At 30.2% G+C, this 24543-nt stretch overlaps 1 protein-coding gene across 2 annotated transcripts; it reads left to right on the top strand.

Annotated features, from left to right (window-relative positions):
- Nucleotides 1–1870: 1870 nt before the first annotated feature.
- On the top strand, nt 1871–22575 carry LOC129913832 (glutamate dehydrogenase, mitochondrial). 2 transcript variants are annotated; one of them, XM_055992724.1, is made up of 7 exons: nt 1871–2680; nt 15429–15863; nt 16014–16171; nt 17867–18028; nt 18096–18300; nt 18726–18764; nt 21884–22575. In XM_055992724.1, exons 1-7 carry the CDS (start codon nt 2272–2274, stop codon nt 22153–22155), a joined length of 1680 nt encoding a protein of 559 aa, XP_055848699.1. In that variant the 5' UTR covers nt 1871–2271; the 3' UTR covers nt 22156–22575. The 2 variants fall into 2 exon arrangements, with proteins under 2 accessions (XP_055848699.1, XP_055848700.1); XM_055992725.1 differs by lacking the exon at nt 18726–18764 and having other exon boundaries at nt 1882–2680.
- Nucleotides 22576–24543: the final 1968 nt, after the last annotated feature.

The following is a 24543-nucleotide window of genomic DNA, read 5'->3' as shown; positions in this document are numbered from 1 at the left end:
ACGAGTCACTTACGGGTCTGCGGGATGCCCCAACCCGTTCGTGTGTCCTGCAAAGAACGTGCGACTTTGAAGTCGACATAAATCATCAACAGCAACAGACAATTAGCCACAGCTAATAATAACACAAAAAGTGACTAGGATGGATAATTACATCGCCATAAAACAGGGAAACTAGTATGTACAAAAAGTTAAACTGTGCTAACAGTACAACATAACACACCACAACAGTAAATAGCGGCATTTCATCGCACGCTATATCCATACAAGTAAGCGGTACGAATCATAACGGCGCATCGAAACACCTGATGCTAAAACTGAAAGCATATTCCCTAGTACATCTAAAATACTTTAAAACATATTCGCCAGTTAATTGATTTAATTTCATCTAAATTGAATGTTTTATTGTTTGCTACAATGTGATTTTACTTGTATGTTTAATGTATATATGGCGCTCTCGCTTCATAAACTCAAAAGAAACAAAAAAGAAAAGAAACGAAAAAAAAATAAAAATCTCAAGCAATATGTTAGATATTAAGCATATCACTGCACTGGCCAGTTTTCGTATATATGTAGTTTTAAGATAGGTTAAGTTTATTGTATATATGTATCCGTGACTACCGTCACAAACAAATTCAACTAAATGCTTATGAGCAAAAGCAGTCCAACCATATATTTAGTTTTATATAAATACTGACAGCCACGAGGCTTTACAAAAAAAATACTCGAAAAAGAAGGCAATACTTTATAGCCACTTTAGTACAATAAAAGCTATTGTTAGAATAAGATATAAAATGTAACCTAATTTTGAAGACTCAATAAAATTCAATTCAATTCAATACAGTTAACATAAAGCTATCAGATAGCTTTTTGTTGTTGTAAACAATGTTAAAAATTAGCAAAGAAACGAACCATTTTCTGTCAAAAAATAATCTGAAGGTATCCGAGAATTTCTGGTATACCTCAGGTATTCGAGTGATCAGCTGATAAATATTTGGCTGTTGTTTATTTTGATTACTATTTTCGCGATTATTCAGCTTGAAAATAAAATAAATTTGCAAGAATTAAAGTTAAATCGATTTTACAAGAACTATGCAACAATAAAAAACAAGGAATTTGCTCAAAAGAAAAAATTTTCTCTCTTTAATATTTACATATTTTTTTGTAGCTGCTTTGGCAAGCTATCTGGATAGCTTTTCGTTCAAAGAGATATTCCAGATACGGGTATCCCAGATCACAGTACACATAATAAGGTAATATATTCCGAACGTTGTCAAAATTTGTTTGTCAAAAATGGGCACCAATCTGTCAGGTCGGCCTTTTAATTTTTATATTTCAATCGCAGTAAACAGGAAATTTGTTTTTGATTTAATTTATAAAATGTCATTTAAAAATATTATAAATTGAAAAATAACAAATTTTCTTCGTGTTTCATCGCGGAAAATGGTAAATAATTGTTTAAAAATTAGTGGTGTGCGTGGTTTATCGGTTTTTGTGCGTTTTTCGTGCGTATTTTAAACAATTAAGAATTCGGTAGCTGACATTGGTCGCCAAAGTGTCATGTTTTGAAAATCTGGCGACCAATGTCAGTTCGGAATATATTACCTTTTTATGTGTACTGTGATCCCAGATAGCCTATCCGATAGGTCTTTGAACGTGCCCATTGGTGAAAATTAAAATGACAGCAACTGTCATTTTTTTTGCATTTTTTTTTTCACGCAAACCCACCTCACCAACTGGCGGTGAACCGAAACCCGAAGCTTTGTACTCAAACAAAGGTGTTGCGCCGTCTTGCGCTTTGAAAAAAATTCGCAAAACGCAAAGAAAATTTTAAAATAAAGCCGCAGCCTCAATTATTATAAACGAGATTTGAGATTTTGTTAAGAACAAAAGAGAGAACCAGAATTCACACATTTTAAAAATTCCTCACACATACCATTTTAGCGCTAGTTCACCACTTTCAGAAACGACTTCACCAACCAGGCGCTTTTTTGTGCAGAGAAGCAAACACGAAAGCCATCAAGAAGAAGCAAACTTATAAAGTTCCTCCATTCTCCTCCACACACAATTAAATCCAAATAAAATAAATTCTAGCCATTCAGCATTCGATCAGTTCAGTTCGTTGCGGGGTCGGTCAGTGAACGGTTGTGCAAAAACAGAACGATAGTTACTTATTTTCTTATATATTTAAAATATATGTATTAATATTTTGTGAATTCCTTTTTTGTTGTTGTAAACTATATACCTATCAAATTCAATAAAGAACAAAAAACTATGTACCATTTAAAGAATCTAGCTCGACACACTGCTGTCAAGCAGGATGTTTCGACTCTCGTCAAAGCTATGCCAACTGCACTCCTTCAATCGCGTGGCTATTCGGAACATCAAATTCCCGATCGTCTAAAGAATGTCCCCACCGACAAGGATCCTCGTTTCTTTGACATGGTTGAGTACTTCTTCCATCGCGGTTGCCAAATTGCCGAGAATCGTTTAATTGGCGAAATGAAGGGTAAAATTTCGGATGAGGAAAAACGCAAGAAAGTCAAAGGCATTCTGATGCTTATGCAACCATGTGACCATATCATTGAAATTGCATTCCCCCTGCGTCGTGATTCTGGAGATTATGAAATGATAACCGGGTATCGCGCTCAGCATAGTACACATCGTATTCCAACAAAAGGAGGTGAGTTGTCATCCTTTTTTTTTTAATTTTTATTAAACAAAAACCATTTTTCTTTAAGTAATTCCTTCATCTTGTAAAGGTTTTTTCTTTTTTTTTGTTTGATGAATAAATCGATACGTGTCAGGTCAGCTTTTAGGTATTCCGTATTCCGCAATGCTGCACAATAGTGTGTGTTGTGTTTTCTTTTTCGTTACTACTTGTTCCTTTTTTTCCTTGTGCTTGCTCGTATTTCTTCTCTTTTGTCTTTCAGTTATGTAATTGGACTTTAATAATCATCATATAAAAAGAAGAAAAAATGCCTTTGTGTAGAAGGAAATACAAATCCCTTTCAATCTGGGAGTAACTTGTACATTTCAACAAGTGATTTCCTTTGGAATTTGTCCAAGAAAATATAATTTTAAATTGGGGAGGAAGCTTTTTCTTTTTTTTTTTGTTTGTAATTTGATTCTGTATTAGACTTTGGTTGATAAACCAGGGAATTGTTAATTTATCAAAATAAATTCAATTAAAGTTAATGCTTTGGAAGTTATTAGATCAAATGCCCGTATTCAACTAGGCTATTATTTATTTAATACTCAATCAGCAGGTTGTGATAATAAACGGGATTTAATTAATATGGGCGGTAAATTTTTGGATATGAAGCTTATGATAATGATACAAAAAATGAGTCATTCATTTAGTTGCCAGCCACTTAATTTGTTTACGATTATTTTACTAGATTTTTAAAAATTTAAAAACAGTTTTTTAAGTATAAGATGCATTTATGTAAATTATATTCCAAGAAAACTAGGTAGGTACTTAAATTAAAAAAAAAAATCGATTAATTAATGCAATTTTCTATTCCAACCAAATTTGTTTTGATTTGATAATTTGATTCTGTTTTTTTTTTTAAACTTATGTAAACAATAGTTTGATAAAGCAAATAATCGTCTATTTATCAAAAAATGTAATTCAATAAAAATTTATTCATGTTGCATGTTCATTATTTCAAAAAACAAAACTATCAAATTTTTTGAGCTGGAAGTCATACTTATCTAGGTACTAGCTATTTATTTCTTTTTATAACTCAATTTACTGGCTTTAATTAATAAGGGCGTGAAATTATCGAAAATGAAAATTAAGATAAAAATCAAGAGTCAAATTCAGATGGTTGCTAACCGCGCAATTTGTTTACGATTTTTTAAAATGAAAAAAAAAAATTTCAAATTAGTATTGGTAGGTATATATTAACGCTCAGGAGAGTAATATTAAAAATATATATACCTAAAACGTGAGCCACAAAATCCAAAATCCATGAAAAATCCACCTTCCACTTCGTTTTCCTTTATTTTGACACCTGTACCATTTGATTTGAAACAAAACAAAATTGGAAACTACATTTATGTACATATTTTCATATCGTCGTATTTTTAGAACTATAATTGACTGAAATGTCGGACGGAACGAAAGGGAACAGCGCTCGCAGCCGAACTCGACGGATTAAAACGTCAAAGAAAACGAGCAAAAAGCTTCTGATTGCCATAAATCGAGTTAGGGAGATTTTTCTTGCCTAACTTTCTATAGTGAACGTCCAATTAAATTGCCTAAATTAAAAGGATTTTCTTTGACAGCTAACCAATCAGAGACGCGAAATGTACCTAAATGGCTAAATATCTAGCAGCCTTGCGTTTCTGAACCTACCCATTGGGCAACTAATGCAGAGAGAAGTGTGAATGTATAATACACTCCTTTTTCTATTTTGGAATTCTTTTGTGGTTTAAGCTACAGCAAAATACCAAACTTGAAAAAAATTGTCTTTCTCAAAAACGAGTCTAACGATTTTGACTATAGAAAAACGTGTATTATGGCAAATAAGATCCTGCTTTTAAATAAAAAAACATTTTAAATCAATATTTTGAAAATTTTTTTCTTGAAATTAGCACTTTCTAAAAAACGGCATACCAATTTTTTGTTTGTTTTGAAAATGTTTAAAAATTTGTATATAGAAAAAGACCTCCAACAATTTAAACAAAAAATCAAAAAATCTTTGTTATAAAAGAAATCAAATAGTTTAATTTGTTTGGAGGTTAAAACAATTTGAAAGGTGTTTTCGTAATTATTTTAATACAACTTGTTATATTTTTTCTAACATTCCTCATAAAATTAATATTATTGGTTTGTTATGTTATGACCTTTAGTCCAAATAATGTGTTTCGCTCAGGGTACGTTAGTTGGGCTCATCAGTTAGGTAGATGCTATTGTGAGTGAGTATTCGCTGAAAGCTTACCCATAATGTATTTTGAGTTTTATTGGTCGGATTAAGAGTACCATCTGAGATGAAGAGATCATCAGCATCAGTAAATCTGACAGCATCATATTTTTTATAATTGCACTACGCATTAACACTATTAATATTGCAATATTAATTCTTAGTGCAAATTGTCCATAGTAAACCTAAGCTATAGTTCTTTCATTTAATATCAAATTGATTGATGGCCGCCTAGCGTCGAAAATTTGCTTTGGTAAATTTACGGAAAGAGTCTACAAACTGAAGTTATCTGTATCAAACTTTATATTAAAAAACGGACCTCGCGCGAGCTCATAAATGAAATCGGTGTCAAAATAAGCGAAATAATCTCTTATTTTAAAATTCAGGGGTTTTTCATGTCATTAAATTTAGTTGAACACTAGTCTAAAGACGTTATTAAATCTTATAAATTTTATCTGAATTTAAATATGTATGGTTTCTATATTTGGCTTCAACTTAAACTCATTGTAATTTTCCCTATCCCCAGAGTAAAAATTCCTCCATATTAAGTGGACATTTGAATCATTTCTTTTAGTTCGTTCAATTGGACCTCATTTTATGTGTTCCGAAAATATGTTTACAGTAAAAATTCTTTAATAGTGGAATAGTACAAATACTTAAATCAAGATTTTTAAACTCTTCCTGACGTCATAACTATGGAAATTTTAAATTGTGAAAGGTTTCCAATATTCATATCTATAGATAAAAATTAAAACTTAACTAAAACCTTAATTAATTAGGTAGCAAAAACTTTCCGCAATCTTTAAATTGTCTCGTCTCTTTTGTCCTTATCAATTTTTTTTTCTACTTCGCATAACTAATTTTCTGTGATAAGAATGATTCTAAGCTTGTCATTTGTACCTAGAAATTTCAGTTCATAGTGTCACTTATTATCACAGTATATTTCCAAAAATGACACACCCTCTCAATTAAATTAAACAGAATCTTTTTTGTAGTCAGAAACAATACCGTCAGGACTTGTATCTAAAAATAAATTATTATCTTTTTCAATATGTACCTACAAATTTTGAATATGATAACAAGCTTGACTCAGGTGAAATTGTTACTAAGTAATACAAATGCAGCGACGACAACAAACGACGACGTTGACACCATTTCTAGAATCCACAATCTGATAATGATTATTTTAAAAGCAAATAAAATTAATACAATCTAATCGCGAATCGAGCGAACAACTTGTTTTGTTTTTATTTTTTTGGTTTAAAATTATATACGATACGAGTAGTAGGTAGGTATTAATCCTCGTATGTTTTTGAAAATTTTATAGAAAATCACGTGCATTAGAGTGGCAGTGTTAATTTTCAAGATTAACAAAATGTAATAATTGATTGGTATTTAATTCGAACTTGGACTGATTATGGTGTCATAATATGATTATGACTATTTTCATATTATTCAATTCCAAAAGCAAAGTATATAATAAAACTCTCATGAAAGAAAATTATAAATGTTTGCATTTAAAATTTGCAAAAGTGTTTATAAGTTAAAATCAATAAACATAAACATGACAACCAATTTGCATGTAAGCAAAAGACTGTACTTCAATATTTCTGAGATGATTGGAATCAAAATATATACAAACATGGAGACAAAAGTTATATAATACCCCTCATGTGCCATGTCTGATATGAGAGTATGGTCCTTTTAACTTAACCCCATTTTAATGAAGGGAAAATAAAGTGCATTGTTTGTTGCTGTGTACAATGAGAAAAAAGTGGTTCTGGTTATATCAAGTGATATTTGAATGAATCTAGATTGTGAGGTTGTTTACAGCCAAAAAAGAAAATATTGAGAGTCATTAGGCTTTGACTGATTGGGTGATTATAAATAAGTAATAAGATGAAATCAGAATTACATCACCAAATTGATTGGTACAATTTTCCGTGCGATATTGGGTACCATAGGGCAAACTACAAACTCGTAGGAAAGAAAAAATCAAATTCAGGAAAAAATTAGTAACTAGGCCACGTAGTATTTTTTAATTCTTTTTTTTTTTTGTGTAGTTTTAAAATTATTCAGTCTTTGTTGTTTTGAATTTTGTTCATACGAAATTTTTTCGCTTTTAGGCCAACTCTGGATTCTTGAAATTTGATTAGAGAGTACCGTCCAATACTAAACTTACTGGACCTAGAATTACTAGAAATCTAAATTAAATAACAAGACAGATTTATGGCAGATTAAGCGGAATTCATCCTTAATCCAAATTAAGGTCCCAGGTGGACTATGCCCAGAAAAATGTTGACATCGACATTTTATCAAAAATCATTATAGTATTTTTCGATTAAATTTAACTGTAGATTGCAATTTTGTTGCAAATATTATCTTATTGACGAAATTAATACAAATTTAAATAATTTAAATTGTACAAACTAATTGCAGTCAATTTGTTTCATTTATTTGGATTAAAATAAAACTCATTTAATTGGACGCTTAAAGACACAACACCCAGCAACAAAAAATGATGATTCCAACATTTAATATACTCAATTTGTTATTGTTTCTTTCACACCACCATCAATGACTGACAAGTTAATTAATTCTCACAGTTATATTTTGATAAAAAAAAAAAATAATATAATAAATGACGGAAGATAATGAAACTGAATCGTATTAAAATCTTGTTTTATCTGGCCCAAGCAAATGTCACATTGTGTCACCAATTAACTGAACCATGTGTATAAGCCAGCAATCATTCCGGAATCACGAGACTATAGAAATACATACATGACAAATTTGTATGCAAAAAATAAAACAGGCCCAACCAAGTTCAACAATGTAGTTCCTTAAAGAAGCAAACCAGTCCTAGTACAGAGCTGAATAAAATTTTAAATTTGTATTTACATAATGGGCACTTCTTCTTATTTGAATCTTAAGTCTTAACAGTTCCCATTATTGTAAAAAAATTTTAAAAAGAAACACAACCCCTTCAGAGAGTAGTTAGATACAGTAGCGAGCAAAAAAAATGCAAACGAAAAAGGTTAAAAGAGTTTTACATGATAACTAAGTTATTTTACATCGTTATACTACCAAATTGGGCACACAATATTGAAAATGTTTTATTTTCACGAAACAGAGTCGATTTGTGGAATATCTTACTTCAAGACAATTATTTGGTCAAAAGTCTGCCTAAATATGCGTTTTTAGCCGAGCAAAAAAAATGCAAATGTGTAAAAAACAATAAAGTATAATGATTTATTCATATTTTTTGTTTATGTTTTTGGTTTTTTAGGTTCATATTTTATTAATATTTTGTTGGGAACCCTTTATTTGAAACAAAAGCACGGATTTTTTTGGTATTGAGTCTATTAAAGACTATCATAAATTTTATGGTATTTGTTCACATTCTGATCAAATTTGCTCCATCATAACTGTGCATTTTAAATGCTTTCGCTTTCTCATCACCCGATCTACAAGATCCTACAAATTTTTTTGTGGTATTGGGGTCGGGAGATCGCGTAAGACACTTCAGAACAGCAAAATTGGTCATTTTCAAAAAGCTTTTTTCTAACCGGCTGGTGTTTTTGGGGTCGTTATCTTGTGTAAACAATCTGTATTCAGGGATATTGGACTAAAAATGTGGAAAATATGGGTTTCCACAATGTCCTTGCACATTTCTGCATTCATCCGATTTATTCTTTTCATTTGGCACAAGTGACACACTTCTCGAGAAAACGAACCCTAAACAAAAACTTACTATTAATTTCTTTTCATGAGTATTTTGTACTTACCCCAAACCTCCTCCGTGTTTAATAGCAGGAGCTTGATAAATAGGGTTATATCGATATCCTAGAGGCCTTCAAAGACAGTAAAAACCATCTGACAAGAACAAGTTGAACTTGCTCTCATCGCTCAAAAAATCCTACCTCACTTTTCACTTGTCGAATGCATATGGCACGTCGCGAAATCAAACCGCTTTCTGCTATTAATTGAAATTTTGTAAGGTTTTTTTTTCCGGTCGTCTTGCACAAAGTTTGGCCTCAAAAATAGCTTGTTTACACAATATAAAGACCCCAAAAACACCAGCCGGTTAGAAAAAAGCTTTTTGAAAATGACCAATTTTGCTGTTCTGAAGTGTCTTACGCGATCTCCCGACCCCAATACCACAAAAAAATTTGTAGGATCTTGTAGATCGGGTGATGAGAAAGCGAAAGCATTTAAAATGCACAGTTATGATGGAGCAAATTTGATCAGAATGTGAACAAATACCATAAAATTTATGATAGTCTTTAATAGACTCAATACCAAAAAAATCCGTGCTTTTGTTTCAAATAAAGGGTTCCCAACAAAATATTAATAAAATATGAACCTAAAAAACCAAAAACATAAACAAAAAATATGAATAAATCATTATACTTTATTGTTTTTTACACATTTGCATTTTTTTTGCTCGGCTAAAAACGCATATTTAGGCAGACTTTTGACCAAATAATTGTCTTGAAGTAAGATATTCCACAAATCGACTCTGTTTCGTGAAAATAAAACATTTTCAATATTGTGTGCCAAATTTGGTAGTATAACGATGTAAAATAACTTAGTTATCATGTAAAACTCTTTTAACCTTTATCGTTTGCATTTTTTTTGCTCGCTACTGTATATCTATCTTAAAAAAAAAAAAAAAACAAACATAAAACAACGCAAAATGTCGAGTATGAAAAAAATATTACTTATCAATAGATTGTCGTTGTTTAGCCTATTTTCAAAGCGAACATTTTTTTCTAAATTTTTCTAAATTTTTCTACCCTTCTACTTAGATTTATTTTGTTTGCTAAAAATAATTTGACAAAGATAAATTCAAGAATAAAGAGCAAAAGTTACTTTGTTTTTGGGGCGCTACATTCAAAGATTATACATAATTCTAGAAATTGTAAAATAAATTCCAGAGGTGGACTATATTTTAAAAAGCCTTAAATGTTAATAAAGGCTAAATTTAAGTTTTTATTCAACCTAAATTCAATATTTAAAACTTATGATGTTTTAAGTATTCATAACATTAATGCCAACAAAATTTACAAACTAACCGTTAAATTATCTTGAAGTTTCATTTCTTTGTTTTTGGTACACAATTGCTTATACATTTATGCGTAAGTTTTTGAGCTGTAATGTTAAATGCAACATTTTCAATAATGCATTAAAAAATTTCAACACGATTTTTTCAGTCGTTGTCGATTTTAGCTCTTAAAGAATAATTTATGGAAAAAACATTGTTGACGATCTTGAAGAATATAACATTTCCAAAAGTCAGAGCCTAGAATTATATTTGTTATTCGAAGTCGAATAATTAAACTGTTTTAGAACAATTCACTCAGTAGGAGAGGGAAATTTTTCTTAAAAATGGTCGATTTGTTTTAATTTTTGTACATGTTGTTTCGAATTTGACTCTTTTGAAAACTGTAACTTTTCTAAATCAAGAGAGATTAATGAACCATTTTGAAATACTATTTCTTAACATACAAGTGCCAGGTCATTTTACTGAACAAAATTTGGCAAATCTTTGGAGGATAAAATAAATATTTTGAGTTTTAAACCACATTGGGATATAATTATAGAAACAGATGTTACAATAAGAGAACTTAATTTGTTAGGTGTATTTTGTATTGTCAATCTTATGAAGAAAAAATAAGTAGATTTTTTTTGTTCAAATATGTATTTATTAACAATTTTGAATGGCGAATTTTGTAACAAATATAAATAGAACTTTGATATGAAGAATTTTCGTTGAAATAACAGAATTTGGAAAACATAAATTTTTGAAAAGCAGAATTTTAAAAAGCAGAATATTGAAACCAGAAATTTGAACAGCTCCCCATGCAAAATATTTTGAGGTTAATTCTTTGAGAAAACCCAAAAATAAACATTAATCATAATAAATTTGATCTGTTTCATTCAGTAAGATCACCAAAAAAAAAATCGTCGATGCTATACATTTATAAAGCGTGTTTCAAATTGCTTCGAAATGAGATTGTCTATCAAAAAAATTTAATTTTAAATAAATAATAATAATTTCCAACTGAATTAGCAGAAGGGACCTAGAAAATGAAGTCACAATTCTACGAACACACCCTTTATTTTGAAAGAATAAAAATTAACTCAGGAGCCTGTTAGACTATAATAATCCATCCTTGGCTAGACAAATAATACTCTACAACTTATCTAAATGTGCGCACGATCGAGGGGCTTGCAAGAGGTGTGTTTTCGCTGTTGTTGTTCTACGTTGAGAGAAGTTGTAAAAAACAACACATGATCAATGTTGATCAGTTCTAAATTAACACAGATGATCTTTGAAGAAATATTAGTTTTGGCTACAAATAGATCTCTGAAAGTAAACACCTAGTGAAATTTGTTTTTATTTATTTTTAAAGATGCTATTTGAGTTATTTTGTTTTTCTCACTGATAAAAAATCTGTTTTTTACCGAGAGTATGATACAAAAATATGTTTAAAATGTTCGTTTGTTCTGATCTAGAATTTTTTTTCTGCCATCAGAAATGAAAAAAATAAATCAATTAAAAATGCTTTTTATTTAGACAATTGCTATTACCTAGTTATTGTTAATTGAACTTTGATCGTTTATGTTAATAGCTATATTCACATAATATTAACACAAATTTGTTTGGGTTTACAAAGTAAATATTTAATTTTCATTTTATTGATTTTTGCAATATTTTATGTCCGTTATTTTTGTTGATAGTGTTTATTGGACATTAATCAATCCACACAATTCATATAAAAAAACATTTGATGCAGCTGAATATGAAATAAAATTTTCTTTGTGGTTTTGTTGTTTTGAATACGTTAAGTCATTTCAAAAATATTTTTTTGTGCACGAGATCATATCAAATAATTTGCACGAGTGGGTCTCATATACTTGCTCTTTTATTGATTAAATTACTTAGAACTTCAATACTCAGCAGGTTTTAAAGAATTAAAGAATGTTTTTTTAATGCATTTGCCTTTTATTGAATTAAAAAAATTATATATTGCAAATAAAATAAAATGCATGACTGGGGTCGCACGTACTTGCTCTTATGCTTAAAGTTACTCAAATATTAAAGCTTTTATTCAAGAAAATTAAGAAAATTTAAAATTTGATATTTTCAAGAAATTAAAAAAATAAAATCTGTTTTTATAATTAATTAAATACTGTTTTAAATGATCTTTCACAAAAAACCAAGTTTGCCAGTTGACTTCATGTATAAAAAGGAATTTTTAGAAAAAAACTTTCGAAAATCGTTAGAGCCGTTTTTTAAAAAAATAATTTTGTATATATGTATAAAAATTTTCTAACATTTTTCAAAAAAAAGTTGGTATTCCATTTTGAAGAAATAATTTATTTACACATAAAAAGGAAATTTCAAAATTTTTCATAAACCCGTTTTCAAAAAATTGATTTTTCAAAAAAAAATTTTGAAAATGAGTTTTTTGAAAATTTTCTGTAATTTTAATATTACTTTTACTTAAACGCTTTTGTATAAAAATTTTCGTTGAAATCGGGGTGGTCTTGAACGAGATATTCATAAATCAAAAAAAACCGTTCTATGACAGGTACCGTTAATAACGGTACAAAAAATATTTTTTTTTTAAGAAGTTGGCTCTTATGTGTAATACTACACTCAAAAATTTTAATTAAAATCGTTAGAGCCGTTTTTGAAAAAAATTTAGCTTTCTATTTCCGTTATATGACAGGTACCGTTAGTTTTGGTCCTAAAAAAAATTTCAATTTGTCCTCTAAGGAATTACCCAAAACTGTTACCAAGTTTGAACAAAATCACTCGAATAATTTGGCTGTAGCTCGAGGTACATACAGACAGACAGACATACAGACAGACAGACAGAATTGCCGGACCCACTTTTTTGGCATTCTCCATCATCGTAATGTCATGTAAAATTGTTATCTCGAGTTCGATTTTTTTTACGAATCCTAAACTTGCCCTATAGTACCTATATCGCAAGTAAAAATTTGCCATTTCGTAGGAGTATATTTACGAAAAACAAGTTTAAGTAAAAAAATGGACCGATTCGAAACAATTCAATGACTGTATTCTTCTATAAGCCATTAGTTATAATATTTACTCAAACTTACTGATTTTTCGATATGGCTTTTGTTTATAAAATATCTCTATAATGTGAGAAAATCACAAAAACTAACGTCGCAGCTGGATTTCTCTTGGATGAGCCCACAGAATCATTTTCCATTAGAGACATAATTTTTTTTACCAAATGATAGGTATAGAAGGCTATGCAGGCCATGCAATTTAAAATCGAGAATTAGAATATGACTAAATGCTATTATAGAGACGATATAAAACCACACTGAGGTGTATCTTTATTAACACATTTGGTCTTGTTTGTTCTACCTTACGTGGTGTATCAAAGCCTACCAAGTAATTAAGAAAATATGTGTTCTAGGCATTGAGATGAAAAACTTATGTTAGAATCGATTATAACAGAAAGTTTATTTAAATAATTTAACCACTTTTCACGAAATAAATTATGTTCGTGCTATGATATAATTATGACTTTTCTAAGCAAATGTTTGAGTGTGGGAAGACAAAAACTTCCCATATTATATTTTATGTCATAACAACTAAGTTTTTTTTTGTGATAAAAGCAAATTTTTTCCATCTCACACCTTTTGTTTGCTAAATTAATTTCTTTTGGATGAATGCCATTTTTTGAAGCTCATTTAAAATAGATGTTTATTTTGTGCTAAACCCCTTTCTCTTTTTCTTATAGACCATTATAGATATGTATATTTTTTTTAAAGACTAGTCATACGGTCTGGTTCTTTTCTAAAAATTTAACATAATTGTATAATACATACAAGAAGAAATTTAATTTTCATTTCAATGCAAATGCATTCATAAGTTGTTGTGATGGGATGAATCATATTTTAAGTTCACAAGACATTATTTCATTCAATATTTTTCTATGATGAACATATACATTTAAACTTTGGTCTATATTTAAAAGACTGCAATATGAATTGGCATTCTGCTTGTTGTTAGGTGCACATAATTGTAAATATTATAATTTATTAATCGAACTGATAGCGTCAAGATTTTCGTAAATGATAAGAAAACCAATGATTATTTTAAAAAATACCTACTTCACAGAAATACACAAAGTGTAAAATAATAATTCAATAAAAGTCTCGTGAAATTTTTCATTTTTAAGTGGTTTTGTTGTCAAAGAATGTTGCAATCTATTTTAAGTACATATTACACTTATCTTAATCGGCTCTTATCGTGAGTTAAATATGATGTAGTAGGTACTTAAAAGTTTCTTGTCAAAATTCTAGTTTATGACTAATTTTTTCGCTATAGTGAAGCGCAAATTATCGTGAAAAAAGCCTTACTATTAGTTAAAATATGTATAAATGTTTTGGAAAAGTAAATGATAAAGTATGTTGTATAAAAGCTTTAACCAGTCGATTCTTATCGAAAAACATCATAAATTGACAAGAAGGAATGTATTTGTCAGCTTCTTATAGAAGATTGTAGAAAAAAATTTAAAACAATAAAAAGATATTTTTTAAGACACACAGATGTTCGAATTTAAAAATGTTTACATATAGGTTGATATAACTGGTGGAGTAGAAAAAACAACAATCACATTAATTGATTGCAATGCCAAGTAAAATTTATTCAACTGAAATCAAAAGGTCATTAAGTTCGTTACAATGACCGCCAAAACAATTTCTCTGAATACAAGCCAAAGCATGTGATTGTCGTGGTGTTGTTTTTCTTAATTTACTATAAAATCTACGTATTAATACTTTGAAGGCAGATTTTATGACGTCAATGACAAGCCTCTTTTTGAAAAGATTGAGTAAAAAAAAGCAAACATCTTGTGTTTTATGCATAAGAATGTATTGATTGCAGTTTGTAATGAACAATACAGGTCAAAGAAATAGAAATAACATTTTGAATGACTATATCTATATAAATGTTTATACAAGAACAAAACTTTTATTAACTATTGTTCTATACACTTCGAGTTATTTGATTGAAATCTTATCAAGATTTCTTAGACATTCAATGGTCTTGATTTATCAGCACTTACAGAATTTGTCTTATGTCTTACCTACTATCCATTTTAATAATAATAACAACTTCTGAGGAGATTCAACTGGTTTTTAACATTCCTTCTTACTTGTACGAATTCGATGCCCCCTTTATTTAACTCATGGTTGTGGATCCATGTTACCGCTGACCATAAATCTTCTGGCGTCTCTCGAAACAGACATTAATTCAAGTCTCTTACGACATTCAGAACATGATCAATTTTTTTGAACCATTTATTGTAATTAGTATAATGATATTGTACCCTTCGAAATGATCAGCTTGAGTTCCTTTATCCAAAACCCTATTTTTTTTTTTTTACCTTAATTACAATTCTTAATTATAATTCCAAAACTTAAAAATAAAATATATCTTTTCAGGTATTCGTTTCTCGTTGGATGTGTGTCGTGATGAAGTCAAAGCCTTGTCAGCTTTGATGACCTTCAAGTGTGCTTGCGTCGATGTTCCATTTGGTGGTGCTAAAGCTGGTCTTAGGATTGATCCTAAAACATATTCTGAACATGAGCTCGAAAAAATCACACGCCGATTTACTCTTGAATTGGCCAAGAAGGGATTCATTGGACCCGGTGTTGATGTACCCGCTCCTGACATGGGTACCGGAGAACGTGAAATGTCATGGATTGCCGATACATATGCCAAAACAATCGGTCATTTAGATATCAATGCCCATGCCTGCGTGACAGGAAAGCCAATTAACCAAGGTGGTATTCATGGACGTGTGTCAGCTACAGGTCGTGGTGTATTCCACGGTTTGGAGAACTTCATCAATGAAGCCAATTATATGAGTATGATTGGTAAGTGTTTACAGACAATTGCGACACAAAATTGCATAAGTTACACACTACTGCATTAGAACTTGAGACTTATGCAATTCAACCGCAAGCTTATGTATATAGATTTTGGATTTATATTTTATTCTCTTCCTCTTTTTTTTTTTCTTGCAGGTACCACACCCGGTTGGGGTGGCAAGACATTTATCGTTCAAGGTTTCGGTAATGTAGGTCTTCACACATGCCGTTACCTTGTTCGTGCTGGTGCTACATGTGTTGGAATTATTGAACATGATGGATCAATCTATAACCCAGATGGCATTGACCCCAAGGTATGTAGTTTAAAAAAGAAAAATATTGAAAAAAAGTGGGATTTGTAGAAACTACCTAAAATGCACATAACATTGTTAATAGCATTATTCTTTGACCAGATGTTTGTATAGAATTCTTTTAAGTACTTGCCAAAATGTTTAACAAATCTATTTTCGTAATACTCGGTGACACGTGAGTTAAATTCATTTGAAAAGTTTTCAAATAATTTCTTCTTTCCCTCCTTGCCTTTATAGGTTGTAAGATGTAACTTTGTATTTGGGGGTATTTATGGGGTTGAAAATGTCAGGAAGTGGTTGCAATTGTTCAAATTGGATAAACCTTACATACAACGTTCAATACCACGTGCACATATTGCAGAGAAATATCTATCGTCTGCTGACTTTAAAAATAGAACACATTGATTTTTTGTTTTGAAACGGATGTGAAAATGAGGTAATGAGTTCTCGTTTGTAATCAGAATGCGATATAATAAATGAGAAAAGGAAAGCAAAAAAAGGACTACGATGGTACGTAAACTTTTCCAAATGATGGTCTTTTTCTTTTGCAGTATATGCAATTTCTGTTTTGTTGTAAAATTGTCGATTGTTTTCGGAAAAAAAAAGACAAGACATATGTACCTTTCACAGTTCTTGATTAAGGCAAAGACAACTTGGTTTAAGTGTATGTTCTTTTTTTTGAGGAAGTAAAGTGTGTTGTGGTTGTGCATATTGATGTTTTTGGCAGTCATTTTTCTTATTCACTTACAACAATGAAATCTGAATTTAAATTATTTCTGGCCTGATTTAACTTTGATGTAAACTTTTAATACCAATTTTTTTTATGCACAAATGGTTTTTTTGGTTCTTAAACGTAGTCACTGCTTACATAGACCCACTCAAGTAGCTCTCTTGTTTAATTTTCATTAAATAATACAAAAAACACCAAAAAAGGATTTCTGTTATTTGATGCCATGAGTGATTTCGTACAAAATTTTGAAATTATGTACAGATTTGAATTTTAAACGCTTTTTTGTAAAAACAATACACGTTCTTCAATTTTTTTTTTTTTAAGAAAAGTTCTAACCAATCTCGAATATTAGGGTGGGTCAAAAAAATCGAATATCTTTTTGATTTTATCCTCCGAAAAATTGATTGCTAGACACCTCTAAAACATATTCTTTAAATATTAGCTCGACTCTTTGGCAATTTTATTAACATATTCTTTTTCTTGTAGGAAATTGAACGCGCTACAAAAATGCTTAATAAAGTTTTTTCGTTCATTTAAAGGTTTTAAAAGATATTCGAGGTCCAAAGTTTTAGAAAATCATTAAAAATTCGTTTTTTTTCTTAAATCTGTAACAAATATGTAGAAAAATTATAATTATCAAACGGGCAAGACATATTCTTGCAGGCACCAGATTGCTTTAGAAAAAAGTTCTTCTATACATTTTTTTTTATTAATTTAACAGTTTGGAAAATATTCAAGTTAAAAAAATTTATAAAAATATTTTTCAAACTTTTCTAATTCACTGAAAAGTCATTATTATCAAATTAGAGATGTAGGTATTCTTTAGAAGTTCAAACTTTTTACAAAAAAGTTCCTGGGTATTAAATCGACTGCTTAGTCGAAAATATTCGTATCCAAATCCCAATGCATACTGGCCATACAAAAACTAATAGCTTAATTTTATTTATTATTTTCTTCTATTTTTTCAGAAATTGGAGGACTACAGAAATGAAACAGGCACCATTGTTGGTTTCCCTGATGCTAAGCCATACTCAGGAGAAAACCTCATGTTCGAGCCATGTGACATATTTATTCCAGCTGCTGTTGAGAAAGTCATCACCAGTGAGAATGCTCACAAAATTCAAGCAAAGGTTTGACTATATACATATTTAACAAAAATTCAAATACAAAAACTACAATTTACCTTTAATTCTTTAGATTATTGCTGAAGCTGCCAACGGTCCAACAACCCCGGCTGCTGACAAGATTTTGATTGATAGAAATATTTTGGTTATCCCAGATTTGTACATCAATGCTGGTGGTGTGACAGTATCATTCTTCGAATGGCTGAAAAATCTTAATCATGTTTCATATGGACGTCTTACATTCAAATATGAACGTGAATCCAATTATCATCTTCTGGGTAAGTTGTTTATTAAATTTTTTTTGGTTTTATAGTACTTTTTTACATTCATTTTGGGGTTTCAAAATTCGCTTTTATTAATTTCAACTTTACACTTTTTTACTTAAAAAAAATAATATTGAAAAAAGAAACATACATATTCGCTATGCCAATTTACATTTTATTTAATTTTATTTATTTCTTTACTTGTTTTTTTGATTTAAAACAAACAAACATTATTTACAGTACTCATTCATCTATCTTAATATTGCGCCTATTTTCCATTAATTTGATATTTATTTTTTATTTATCTTTAATTTTGCTTATAGGCTAATTTCTATTTTTTATTTTTTATTTAAAATTAGTGCTAAAACCAATCATTTTTTTAAGTTATTATTTAGTTAATAAAAATACATATTTTTTTATTTTCTTCTACCACTATTTAGCTTCAGTCCAACAGTCTATCGAAAGATTTATTCTTGACGGTACAGTTTTTTTTCAATTTGTTCCTTGTTATATCCTTTTTTGTTTTTATTTTTTTTATTCGTAAAATTTTCTCCCATCACCAAAAAAAAAAAAAGAAGAAAATTCCCTTTCAACCAAATTTTATCCGGCTTTTTATTATTTTTTTAAGTTGGTTTCTTTTGCATTTTATGATTTTGTATATTTTTTATTTTTTTCCTTATTTTGTCACATAGAGTTAGCGATTTAGTTTTAACCTTCGTCATTTGCATTTTTTTTGGCACTTCAAAGCATGTATATATCAATCATTTGGTGGGAAAGAATCATCGGGTGTATTGTTTTTACTCAGTTCGCGGTTCTTTCATTTTCAAAAGTAATGGACTGATAATATTTGGCCTGAACCTTTCCATATACCCATGGAATCAAAATAAATTAACTGCATTAAAATATCTTGGGTGTATTTTTTTTAAGGAGAAGGGTCTACTTCACAATGGGGATATACGCCCTTCCAATTGAAATATTACTTCTTTCTTGCCTCATTTCCTTTTGACTTGCAATTTTTGTATCTCCTTCTATGTTTTATGGTGATACATGTTTAAAAAATCGTCAAATTTCCAAAGATTAAACCTAGATTAAAATCGCAACATATACCCGCTTAAGAGAAACGGCAAAATGCATAGTCCCTCTTTCACTTAAGTGGGTTTTTCACTTAAACGAACCCCGGTGAAGTGAAATACAATATTTGAGAATAAGAAAAGTGTTTCAGATAAGCGGGTTTCACTTAAGCGGATCTTACTGTACTTAGACACTAAATTGATTTCATGGTGTCTCTGTTCAATTTAATTGACCTTAACTTAACAAATTTGGTTGTTTAACCTGGGGTCGAACTACGGCATACGTTCTTTAACGTATTGTTGCTATGTGTCCCTTACTTTTTCTACTGATTAAATAGATAGAGCAATAGTCAAAACGTTAACGTATGATCGTAATCGTGTGCGGTGATTCGACCCCTGGTATCAAAATTTACTAAGAAACGTGTTAGTAGGTTTAAATCTAGGCAACCCTAACACGACGATTATCTCGTACTTAAAAACTGGAAATAAGATTATGAAATTCTGGAACATTTTTCAATTCAATTTTTTGTTTTTATTGAACTTGTTATTTACAATTGACTTAAAATTAACTTATGTCTAAGATACATTGATAGATACAAAATTTTGTTGGCACAGAGGGGGCCTAACCTTATACAATGACTAATATAAATAAATATTTTACATGGATAAACTTAATTTAAAAAGTCTGCTGACTAAATTGTGTTCAGACCCGGATATCCAGTTGTGGGGTTGTTGAGTTGGGTTGGTTTGGTTGGCGTTAGCCACGGTAGTAAGCCGACTGGGTGCCGGCGTAAAAGTTAACTTCTTCGTTGTCCATTGAAATTATGTTCTCAGCCAGTATATCCAAAGCGCAAAGGTACCTAGGTTCCGGATGTCGTTGGGCTGTCATTCTTCTCATTAGTTGATTGGGATGGTTGGCGATATTTCCTACCTTCGCCGATTGCAGTAGATACTTGTCCAGTGGTATGATTTTGGCTTCTTCGTAGAGTCGCTTGTTGCTATAGTATTTCTGCCGCTGTCGGTCAAAGATGAGTCCGGTGCACATCCTCAGTATTTTTCTCTCGAATATTTGTAGTTCCTTCATGGCTGTCTTGGATATGGTGTACCATACTGGAAAGCTGTAGGCAATGACTGTTCGCAGAAGCTGCTTGAAATTCTGGAACATTTTCAATTAAGCTGCTTCTAGAGCCACTGCTGCTAGCCGGTAAAAGAACATCTTGCCCAGTCAGCACAGCAAAACGCAGATACATTATTGTCCCCAACGGTATAAACTAATTTCCTGTTCCGTTTATGTTTAACTGCAATTTTTGATTAGCATTTAAAAGCATCTAAACTGGATTACAATCCATCATGTTGAAACGATTTAGAATTTCATTAATGTATTGTTCTTGATCTAATAAAATATTTCCCTTCTTGCGATCTGTTTTGATTTGAATGCCCAAAACAAAACGTGCAGAAATTAGTTTTGATTCGGGAAATCTTGCCTATAGCATCCTTCTTGGCTTTGAAACTCCATTTGTACCCAATTGGCCTCTTATTGAGCGGAAAATAAGTCAACACCCAAGTCTCACTTTCAATCAAAGAATCGTATTTCTTTTTCATGACCGTTTTCAAAAACTTCGAATCATTTCGGTTCAACGCCTCTTGAACTGTTAATGGATTGTAGAGTTCAGTTTTCTTAGCTTGTTGGTTAGATTTCAGAGGGTAATGAGGCAAAAACTCAAGAAAAAATTGTTTATCAGAAAATATATTTACACAACCAAATTTTAGAACTGAACTTGATGAGGGCAGTTCGAGGTATGACAAGATATTGTATATCAGTAAAGACTTGGTTGAATTCCTTTCAATTTTGACAGATGCAATCGGACGTACCGTAAAGTGCAGAGATTCTTTCTTTAGTTGTACTACTAATTACTTTGGTTCGAGAAAACTGTTTGCGTTGTATGCTGTCCATTTTCAATGTGAATTTGCCCTTAGCAGCTTTTCAAATAGTTCTAAGTGTTTTTGCATCTTATCGGAAAAATTGTCGTAAATTTGTATAGCTCAGAGAAAAGACACGTTCACACAACTAAATATGAATGTTGCGTGATATGTTGTACTGATTGAGTTGACAAAAAAATTCCTACGTTAAGAACTATTGTATTCTTCTAAATTTATTTTTCACCTTTTTTCGGGTTAAGAGCTTCACCGATTTTGAAAACCATCATCAAGCTTTTATAATTTTACTTTATCTTTTTACTGAGTTTATATTAAAAAAATTGTAACTGTTTTTATTAATAAATTTGTTTTATCATTAATTTGCTTATTAACAGCACACAACATGCTTTTTGTTAAATCCTTTTTTTGCATGTTTTAATTTTATTTTCTTTGCTTTTCATATTTTTTATATAAATAATTTTGTTTCTAAACACCATTCTTCAACTCAAGCATTACTAATTCTTGTTTTTTGCTTTTTGATGTTTGTAATTCAATATCTTAATCAAAATAACATTTTTTTCAATATTTTCCTTTTTTTTTTATCCATATAGAATCTGTCCAGGAATCTCTAGAACGTCGTTTCGGACGTGTAGGTGGCCGTATCCCAGTAACACCATCAGAATCTTTCCAAAAACGTATTTCTGGTGCATCTGAAAAAGACATTGTCCACTCTGGTTTGGATTACACCATGGAGCGTTCAGCTCGTGCTATCATGAAGACAGCTATGCGTTATAACTTGGGTCTGGATTTGAGAACAGCTGCCTATGTTAACTCAATCGAAAAGATCTTCACCACTTACCGTGATGCTGGTTTAGCTTTCTAAGCAAGAAAAAGAACAAAAAACAACCTATGAATAGTTTTTAAATGAAAAAACGCTAGCGAGGGGAATGGAGACGTTGATGAAGGATATTGAATAAGCTATAAAATGAATGAACTTAAACAAGAAATAAAAAAAAGGAATTTATGTTTAAACAAAATATATGTAATTCATCTCCAACTCCTGCCATATAAGTAAATTAAAGATAACCGAACAAAATTAAATAAAAAAAAAAAGTTAAAAAAAAACCACACACACAATCGACCAAACGAACAAAATAAATACAGAAGTCGAGTCGAGTAGCTTCAGCACGCGGTCTATCTTTATAAGTAAAATTTAGTTTTAAACGTTTTTCTTTTCGTCATCATTAAAAAAAATAGCGGCCTTCGCAAAAACTTAGTCAAGATAAAAAAACAAAACAAAACATTGTATTCATAAAAGTGTATTCCTTTTTATTTTTTCTCATTAATTCTTACTTTAATTTTATTTTCTATTATCTGTTTTATTATTTGTTGCTGTTATTTCTTTAGATTGTAAAACATTAAAATGCATTTTACTAAATAAATAAAAATTAAAAAAAAAAAAAACAATTAAAACATCAAATTTTGACTTCTAAATATTTAAGAATCTTTTATGGTTGCATTTTAAGCCTTTTTTGAAATAAAGTTATCAAGTCTATTTTCGAAGTAAAATTTAAATAACCTTGTCCAGAATCATTTATTTTTTTATCGTGGAATCCTTCAGTGATAGAAATAAGCTAAAATGAACTATCACAATTCTCCAAGAATATAACAGGGACAATATACAAATCATTTGCATCCAACTTGCAGGTGAAGTTTTACAGGGGGAAAAAATAAGACACCAAAATAAAAGTTGTTTTATGATTTGGTCAACTATAGTTTTTTTTTGCATTTAAACCGTTAAAATTAAAAAAAAATGTTCCACATACGCCACAGTGACCGTTTGAATATAAATTCTAAAACAACATTTCTAAAATGATTATCACGCAAAGTGATAGAACTAGTTAAACTTTGAAGCCGAGACACTGGATACAGAGATTATTTCTTACTTAATGATTAATACATTTCGAAAAATAGTTTATGGACATGTTCTAGGAAGTTGGCTGAATTCCAAAATAAAGACATTGAAACTTATGAAAAATGGTTTAAGGCGCCATACGAATTATAATTGAAAAAGTAAAAGTTAACCTCTTTTGGCAAATGGCATCTCATGTGAATTTCCATTTGCCTCACAAAATCAATTCTTTTTTGATCTTCTGTCAAAAATTACCGGGAAATTTTGGTACTTTAAATTCTATTTGCCAAAAGTGGTAATTTGTTTTTTGAGCCAGGGCAATTTATCCTTATCACAAACTCCATTTTCTACGAATCCCGAAGAAAACAAATTTTCCATTACGGACGGATTCTGTGATGGTTTTTTTTTTGAGATTTTTTATTAATAAGGCCGAATGGAAGGGAGATGTAAGGTAGTTATAATTTTAAGAAAACACTGGTCAACAAAATTTAACTTTTTTTTTGCCACAAGAACCAAAATATACTTTTCTAGTAGTTTTTGGGGTGCTGAACCCGAATCTGAAGTCAGAAAAATTTGATTAGCCTCCGTTTTTGAAATATTTCTGTTATAAAATGCTAAAAAACGTCATTTTGGCTGTTTTCGAGGTTCTGTTTTTATGTGGGGTAATTCATTACAAACAAATTTGTAACGGTTATTATAAGAAATGATATTCTTCTTTCAAAAACTGTTTAAATTTTCCCGATATCCCTTTTATTGCTCGAGATATCTTAAGTTTCATTTAATAAGCCAAAGAGAAACTAAACTTAATCTAAAGTTCAAGTCACTGGTCACAGAATTTTTGCCACAAGAACGAAAATATACTTTTCACAAGGTTTTCGAGCTGCTAAACTCAAATCTGCAATCGGAAAAATTCTATTAGCCTCCGTTCTTGAAATATAACCGTTATAAAAAAATCCTTTTTTTGCATTTTATAACGGTAATATTTCAAGAACGAAGGCTAATAGAATTTTTCTGATTGTGGATTCGAGTTCAGCAACCCAAAAACCTTCAGAAAAGTATATTTTGATTCTTGTGGCAAAAAAAGTTTAATTTGGTTGGCCAGGGTTGTTTCTGAATCAAAGACCACTACTTTAATTTTAAATATTTCGGGCAATAAAAGAGATATCGGGAAAATTTAAACAGTTTTTGAAAGAAGAATATCTGTTCTTATAATAACCGTTACAAATTTGTTTGTAATGAATTACCGCATATAAAAACAGAACCTCGAAAACAGGCAAAATTACGTTTTTTGACATTTTCTAACGGTAATATTTTAAAAACGAAGGCCAATCAAAGTTTTCTGACTTCAGATTCGGATTC

The sequence above is a fragment of the Episyrphus balteatus genome, chromosome 3 (assembly GCF_945859705.1).
Source record: "Episyrphus balteatus chromosome 3, idEpiBalt1.1, whole genome shotgun sequence".
In the NCBI taxonomy this organism is placed as follows: Eukaryota; Metazoa; Arthropoda; class Insecta; order Diptera; family Syrphidae; genus Episyrphus; species Episyrphus balteatus.
The sequence above is the reverse complement of the archived record's forward strand: the minus strand, read 5'-3'. Positions and strand labels throughout refer to the sequence as shown.

Excerpts from the sequence above, each read along its gene's own strand:
- LOC129913832 (XM_055992724.1), top strand. The coding sequence starts at position 2,272 with ATGTACCATTTAAAGAATCTAGCTCGACACACTGCTGTCAAGCAGGAT. Across the intron at positions 2,681-15,428 it reads TCGTATTCCAACAAAAGGAG|GTATTCGTTTCTCGTTGGAT; the intron begins GTGAGTTGTCAT and ends ATATCTTTTCAG. Across the intron at positions 15,864-16,013 it reads CAATTATATGAGTATGATTG|GTACCACACCCGGTTGGGGT; the intron begins GTAAGTGTTTAC and ends TTTTTCTTGCAG.